Here is a 7,128-nt window from a genome sequence, read left to right as displayed (position 1 = left end):
TCGTGATAATGTATGTAGATAAGCTGCCATACTCTGTAAGGATACTATTGGAATCAGCAATTCGTAATTGTGACAACTATCAAGTTACAAAGGATGACGTTGAGAAAATCCTTGACTGGGAGAATACATCTACTAAGCAGGTTGAGATCTCCTTCAAGCCAGCCCGTGTTATTTTACAGGTTTGTAGCTTTATTTTTTTCTTTACTTTTATACTAGAACCTCTCTCCAGTCAACTAAGAACGGTATAGATTAAGCCAGCACTATGCTAACTTTTATTTTTCTTGTTCAGGACTTCACAGGTGTACCAGCTCTAGTTGATCTTGCTTCTATGAGGGATGCAGTGAAGAGTCTTGGTAGTGATCCTAACAAGATTAACCCCTTGGTTAGTGAACTCTTCTTTATCGTTTTTGCGTTGTAATATGTTTGGTCTAGTAGTTCTCATATTTTCCAGTACATGTCTAGGTTCCTGTTGATCTTGTCGTTGATCACTCAGTCCAAGTTGACTTTGCAAGATCAGAAGATGCCGCATTGAAAAATGAGGAGCTTGAATTCAAGAGGAACAAAGAAAGATTTGCGTTCCTTAAGTGGGGTTCAACGGCCTTCCAAAACATGCTTGTCGTTCCTCCTGGGTCTGGGATTGTCCATCAGGTACATGATGACACTTTCATTATATTAAGATAAAACATGTGAATCCCATATTGCTGTCTGATGGTTCTGTTCTGATTGTTATTATTTGACACTCAGGTCAACTTGGAATACCTTGGACGTGTTGTTTTCAACTCGAACGGATTTCTCTACCCTGATAGCGTTGTTGGAACTGACTCCCACACAACCATGATTGATGGATTAGGAGTCGCTGGGTGGGGTGTTGGAGGAATTGAGGCAGAGGCAGCAATGCTTGGTCAGGTGAGTTCATTTTCCTCTGCACACCTTCACTGTTTAATTTGGGTTTATGTGTCTTGTGTACATATATAAGTGTCAAGTTTGCTTTGTCGCTCATGGTTCTTCAAAAATTTATCAGCCCATGAGCATGGTATTACCTGGCGTGGTCGGATTTAAGTTGGATGGAAAATTGAAGGAAGGGGTTACTGCTACTGATTTAGTTCTCACCGTGACCCAAATATTGAGGAAGCATGGTGTTGTCGGCAAGTTTGTTGAATTTTACGGTGAGTACCATGGCTGTGTGACTTTGGATTTCTGATGGACAATGATTTGGTCAGTATACCTGCTTTAACATTTTTATTTTGATATGAAGGTGAGGGGATGAGTGAACTTTCACTTGCTGATAGAGCCACAATTGCAAATATGTCTCCTGAGTATGGAGCAACTATGGGTTTCTTCCCAGTGGATCATGTTACCCTGGAGTACCTGAAGTTGACTGGAAGAAGCGATGAAACTGTGAATTCTCTCTCTCTACTTTTTCATTCTTTCTTTTTTGGTTAAATCGAATTATATAAAGCGCTTTTAGTTTCAAGTTCTTGTTCGTGTGGTTTACCTGTGCTGAGAGTGAATATTGCTGCATCGTCTCGTTTCAAAACAATTTAACAAGCTATTTGTAGACTTAAGTTGTGTTGTTTTGTTCTTCAGTATGCATTGTCACGTGGCTTAGTTTTTCTGTATCTTACCTAAACAGTTTAACAAGCTATGTATCCTGTTTCCTCTGTTTTTTGTGACTCACATGATCGCCAACTTGATTTGTTTAGGTGTCAATGATAGAATCGTATTTGCGCGCAAACAATATGTTCGTTGACTACAATGAGGTATGGATATCCTTAATCTGTTTACTGTATTTTATTTCTTTTGAAAAGATTCTCAACTCCAAATATTTGTGGACATTATTGCAGCCCCCGCAAGAAAGAGCATACACATCTTATCTGCAGTTGGATTTGGGACATGTTGAACCATGTATTTCTGGGCCTAAAAGGTATACTTTCACTTCGTTTTGATATTTTGAACTGACCATCGCCATTATTACCTTCCTAAGGATTTCATTACTATATTTTCTGTTTAACAGGCCTCATGACCGAGTGCCTTTGAAAGATATGAAGGCTGACTGGCAAGCATGCCTTGACAATCCTGTTGGATTTAAGGTGAGACAATGACATTGATTTCTTTTTTTTTTGGATAACTTGTAAAACTTTGCTTCTTGTTTGAAGGGTTTTGCAGTGCCAAAAGAAAAACAAGAAGAAGTTGTGAAGTTCTCGTACAAAGGACAACCTGCTGAGATCAAGCATGGTAGTGTTGTTATTGCGGCGATTACGAGTTGTACAAACACATCAAACCCAAGTGTCATGATCGGGGCTGCACTCGTTGCAAAGAAAGCTTTGGAACTTGGCGTGGAGGTGAGTTTCTACCTTTTCTCTTTGCCCTGAGATCACTGAGTTATGAATCCTGTTTTGACTGAAGTTGAAGTCACAATTCAGGTTAAACCATGGGTTAAGACAAGTCTTGCTCCAGGGTCTAGAGTTGTCGAGAAATATTTGGATCGAAGGTGTGTTGGAGTCAACGTATTTTCATTTGGATAACAGGATAACCTATTTGATCTTGATTATGGGATATCCATACTTAACGTTTACCTTCTCTGCAGTGGTCTCCGAGAGTACTTGAACAAGCAAGGATTCCAAATTGTTGGCTACGGCTGCACAACATGCATTGGGAATTCTGGCGACCTTGAGCCAGAAGTTGCATCTGCTATAGAAGGAACTGGTAACAACATTTTCATCATGTTTTGTTTTTGTTTCGTTAGCATCTCCTTGAGCCATTCTCATTTTCATTTCACCTGGAATCCTCGTTAATTATGTTTCTCCACCGATAAATTAGTGCCCTTATATCGTCAAACTGAAGCTCACTTTTTGGTTGGTCCATTGTGCTTCCTCCGTGTCACAGATATCATCCCAGCTGCTGTGCTGTCTGGAAACCGAAACTTTGAAGGCCGTGTTCATCCACAAACAAGAGCTAACTATCTTGCGTCACCACCATTAGTTGTTGCTTATGCCCTTGCTGGAACGGTTTGTACTTTTCAACTTTCAGTTCGAAATTGAGATGTTTGTCTCCTTTGGATATCCTTAACTCGTTTGGCATCATAGTACATCATTAACAAGATTGACTAGTAATTGGCTAAGTAGTCTCATGAGTCTGGAGTTTGTTTCTATATATTGATCTCCTATGATTACAGGTTGACATTGATTTTGAGAAAGAGCCTATAGGAACCGGAAGAGATGGCAAAAGTGTGTACCTAAGGGATGTATGGCCAAGCAATGAAGAAATTGCTCAGGTACATAGGTGACGTGCTTAGAGAATAAGTTATTCACCTTTGAATGTCCCTTGTTAACATTCCTTATACTCTTCAATAGGTTGTTCAATATAGCGTACTACCAAGCATGTTCAAGAGCTCTTATGAAACGATAACAGAGGGAAACCCCTTGTGGAATGAACTCTCTGCACCGAGTTCCACCTTATATTCTTGGGATCCAAACTCCACGTACATTCATGAACCTCCGTATTTCAAGAATATGACCGCAAATCCACCTGGTCCTCGTGAAGTCAAGGATGCCTACTGCTTGTTGAACTTTGGGGACAGCGTAACAACAGACCACATCTCTCCAGCAGGAAACATTCAAAAGACTAGTCCTGCTGCAAAGTTTCTAATGGACCGCGGTGTGATTCCAAAAAACTTCAACTCATATGGAAGTCGAAGGGGAAACGACGAGGTTATGGCTCGTGGGACATTTGCCAATATCCGTATTGTTAACAAGCTCTTGAAAGGAGAAGTTGGCCCCAAGACTGTTCACATTCCGACTGGAGAGAAGCTTAGCGTTTTTGATGCAGCAAGTGTAAGTAGAATCTTCATACAGCTTCAACATATATATAGATCCTTCTTTACGTCCCTAACTCAATTCACATATATTTTCAGAAATACAAGACCGCTGGACAGGATACGATCATCCTGGCTGGTGCCGAGTATGGAAGTGGTAGCTCTCGGGATTGGGCTGCCAAGGGTCCCTTGCTTTTGGTAAGTTTTACATTATTTACAACGGTTGTCAGATTTTGGTTATGTCTTGTCACTTGTGATTGTAACAGTTAAGTATAAATCAGGGAGTGAAAGCTGTAATTGCTAAGAGCTTTGAGAGAATCCACCGCAGCAACCTGGCTGGTATGGGGATCATTCCTCTGTGTTTCAAGGCAGGGGAGGACGCGGAAACCCTTGGACTCACTGGTCATGAACGCTACACAGTCCACCTTCCTACAAAAGTCAGTGACATTAGACCCGGTCAAGACGTCACTGTAACCACTGACAGTGGCAAATCCTTTGTTTGCACTCTGCGCTTTGATACAGAGGTAAACTGGTTATATAGCAAACAAATTCTGTAAAATTAAAATTTCAGTTTATCTGAGACTTGTTTTGTGGGAACGTTCACAGGTGGAATTGGCATACTATGATCACGGTGGTATTCTACCATATGTCATCCGGAGTTTGAGCACCAAGTGATCTCAAGTGTTTCTCACCTTTTGTTTTCTTCTTCTGTTAAGATCCAAATAAAGCAAGTTTTGTGAGCATCTGTTTTCTTTCAGGTTACTGAACTTTTTCTCGGCAAGAGTTGCTATAAGAAAATGCAAAAATACACACTTCATTCTATAAACAGTGTAACGTATCTTTGACTGTAGCATCAATTGAAAGATATGGATACAAGACTAAACAGTTACGAACACTTTTCTGTAACCAGCCACTGTTCTTTACTATTCCCTCTTACTCCGAAAAACCGCAGTGAACTGATTCAACACGACCACCGTAGAGAAGAGGCATATGCATTCTTAGAAACTCTACTCATCTTCCTCCTATAATTTCTTTGACATATATTGATGAAGAGAATCCATATTGTTAACTCTTGTGCAAAGATCTGGTGGCCTTTGATGCCAAAACCATTGCTTTGGCTTTGTCGCTTGACATCATCCAATCTCTCTCAGCACGACGTTGATGTTGCCTTGCATTCTTCGCACGTTTTGGGGCCAATCTTGCATCTCTCTCTCTGCATACGCTAGTCTGAACTTCTCTGCTATTGGCAGTTCATTCGATAACGGGAAAGATGTGGGCTTCTGCACAACTCCGGTGACAACCCAAGTCTTAGGATCAATATCTTTGACAAATGGTTCGTCCAGTGGAATATCTGGTAGTGCTTCTCGAGGGACCTCGTTTGCTCTGTACGCGATAAGTGATGGCTTGGGATTTACCACTATTCTTGGACACTCCGAGGATAGCATCTCCAATGAATCCTTATCAATTTGTGGCTGCAGAAAAAGCAAATTATTTGTGAAACTTGTGCACCAAAAAAGACCGAACACAGTGTGGTAAGAGACACAGATGGAGACAGAGTTGACCAAGAATAGATAGTAGATTCTTCTAATTAACTTATGGTTTCCCTTATCCAAGGTTTCGCTTATCCAAAGCAAGGCAAAATTCGCCAACTCAAAAAGGGAGCATCAATCGGGTAGCTTATCAGTCAAAGGGACAATACATACCCAAATAAGCCAACGCACTGATTGACCACCATGACCAATCTCTGAAGTGTCTAGTTCTTCCCATGTTTCTCCTTCAAGATTACTCAAGTTTGGCTTAAAGATATCTAAAGATCTGCGTGCGGTGGACTCACTGCTTGGGCATCCTCTGCAATATAAAATATTGTCTCATTGCTTGTTTTATAGAGTTTGTTAGCCGCCTACTCAATCCCACATACTATGGATTCACTTCTATCTCACTTTTACCCAGAAAGTCACTTAATTCATGATTAATTAGACAAGCCACACCAACAACAACACATGAAAGGCCAGCTTAGTGCACTTAACAGGAGCAAAAAAAGTTTACCCGCATCTAAGAGTCTCCAATGACCGGCAGTGTTGTACAAGCTCTGAGACGCCCAAAGATGTGATTTTGTTGCACCGGCTGCATAACAAAACCATAAAACTATATAATACTAGAGGGAAAACAAACACCACTTATTAAACATACAGAAGCTCCTAACTAAAGAACCAGTAAGACCAGAACTACAAAGCATATCACAATTCCAGCCTGCAAATATCCAAAGAAACCCAACACAATCAGACACAGGTGTTGCACCGGGTGCTTGATTATTATCAGAGCTTAACAAAAAAACCATAGAGAAAGCATCATAGTACCCAACTAAGTCAGTACTACCAATCAAATTCACACATACCATGAGGTACAAGCACAGAGATCAGGACTCAACACTCATATAGGTCAAATAAACTCTTAGTAAGCAACTATACTACCTACCTAATGTCCACAGCTCGGAGAGATTTGCAAATTTCCGCCACTTTAGCTAAGCCAGAATTCGTAACATCTGAACCACTAACGTCTAAAATCTCCCAGGAACTGTCAGCCAAAGAGATAATCACATCATCACCCAGTAGCTTTCTTCTTCTAGCAATTGCTGCAATCGACATCTGTTTCACATGAACATGCCTTGGATTAGCAAAGTGCATAGTATACTAAACCGAGTAAACAGCTTAAAACGATAAAACACTGAAACTCAAATATAACCTTGATGTCTGCTGGAAATATAACAGCGATATCAGCTAAACAAGGGATCATCTCATCTAAATGCTTCCCAATAACTCCAAGACATAAGCTCACAAGAGATGGAGGTTTTGATTTCAACGGAGACATTCCTGTGACTGAAGCAAACCATTGGAAACATATCAGAATCCAAATCCTAAACATCACCAACAGCCATGCTCACCCCCAAATTTAACCCAGCTCGAGAAAGGAAGGCTTACGCAAAGAAGATAGATAAGCTGAAACAGGAATCTTATTCTTCGGTTCACGATTCGTATTCAATTCGAGATTCTTGAGAGATTTCGGAAGCTTTTCTTCCATCAAAACTCACCGCGAGGTTTCTGATCGCCGGAGATTAGAATCGACGAGTAGTTGTGGCCGGCGGATTTTGGTCAGCTCAAACCGAAAAGAAAAAAAAAAAAAACAAAATTAAAGAAACCTTTCGTGGGCCTGTAATTTTTTTGCGATTATGGGCCTATAATCTTCGTAGTTGGCCCACAATCTTTTGTATATATAAATCTGAACTGGAGTCTTTCTTTTACAATTACTGGCAAAAT

At 40.5% G+C, this 7,128-nt stretch overlaps 3 protein-coding genes across 3 annotated transcripts in view; 2 read left to right on the top strand and 1 right to left on the bottom strand.

Annotated features, from left to right (window-relative positions):
* Window positions 1-314, top strand: part of LOC104727726 (aconitate hydratase 3, mitochondrial-like) — an 8,299-nt gene extending 7,985 nt beyond the window's left edge. The window contains exon 7 of the mRNA XM_019231786.1: window positions 290-314. Coding sequence (XP_019087331.1) covers window positions 290-314 — 25 coding nt within the window. The remainder of the gene's footprint in view (window positions 1-289) is intronic.
* On the top strand, window positions 38-4,664 carry LOC104722232 (aconitate hydratase 3, mitochondrial-like). The gene is made up of 18 exons (XM_010440372.2): window positions 38-179; window positions 290-382; window positions 463-648; window positions 745-906; window positions 1,022-1,166; window positions 1,256-1,398; window positions 1,704-1,760; window positions 1,845-1,924; window positions 2,015-2,090; window positions 2,157-2,342; window positions 2,424-2,491; window positions 2,588-2,706; window positions 2,887-3,008; window positions 3,176-3,274; window positions 3,354-3,833; window positions 3,914-4,012; window positions 4,096-4,338; window positions 4,421-4,664. Exons 2-18 carry the CDS (start codon window positions 329-331, stop codon window positions 4,487-4,489), a joined length of 2,388 nt encoding a protein of 795 aa, XP_010438674.1. The 5' UTR covers window positions 38-179; window positions 290-328; the 3' UTR covers window positions 4,490-4,664.
* Window positions 4,632-6,968, bottom strand: LOC104722233. The gene is given in 7 exon segments (XM_010440373.2): window positions 4,632-5,026; window positions 5,029-5,286; window positions 5,518-5,662; window positions 5,861-5,938; window positions 6,290-6,459; window positions 6,557-6,690; window positions 6,793-6,968. Coding segments are annotated over 7 exon segments (1,032 nt in total). The 5' UTR covers window positions 6,893-6,968; the 3' UTR covers window positions 4,632-4,879.

Source organism: Camelina sativa, chromosome 11 (genome assembly GCF_000633955.1).
Source record: "Camelina sativa cultivar DH55 chromosome 11, Cs, whole genome shotgun sequence".
In the NCBI taxonomy this organism is placed as follows: domain Eukaryota; kingdom Viridiplantae; phylum Streptophyta; class Magnoliopsida; order Brassicales; family Brassicaceae; genus Camelina; species Camelina sativa.
The sequence above is the reverse complement of the archived record's forward strand: the minus strand, read 5'-3'. Positions and strand labels throughout refer to the sequence as shown.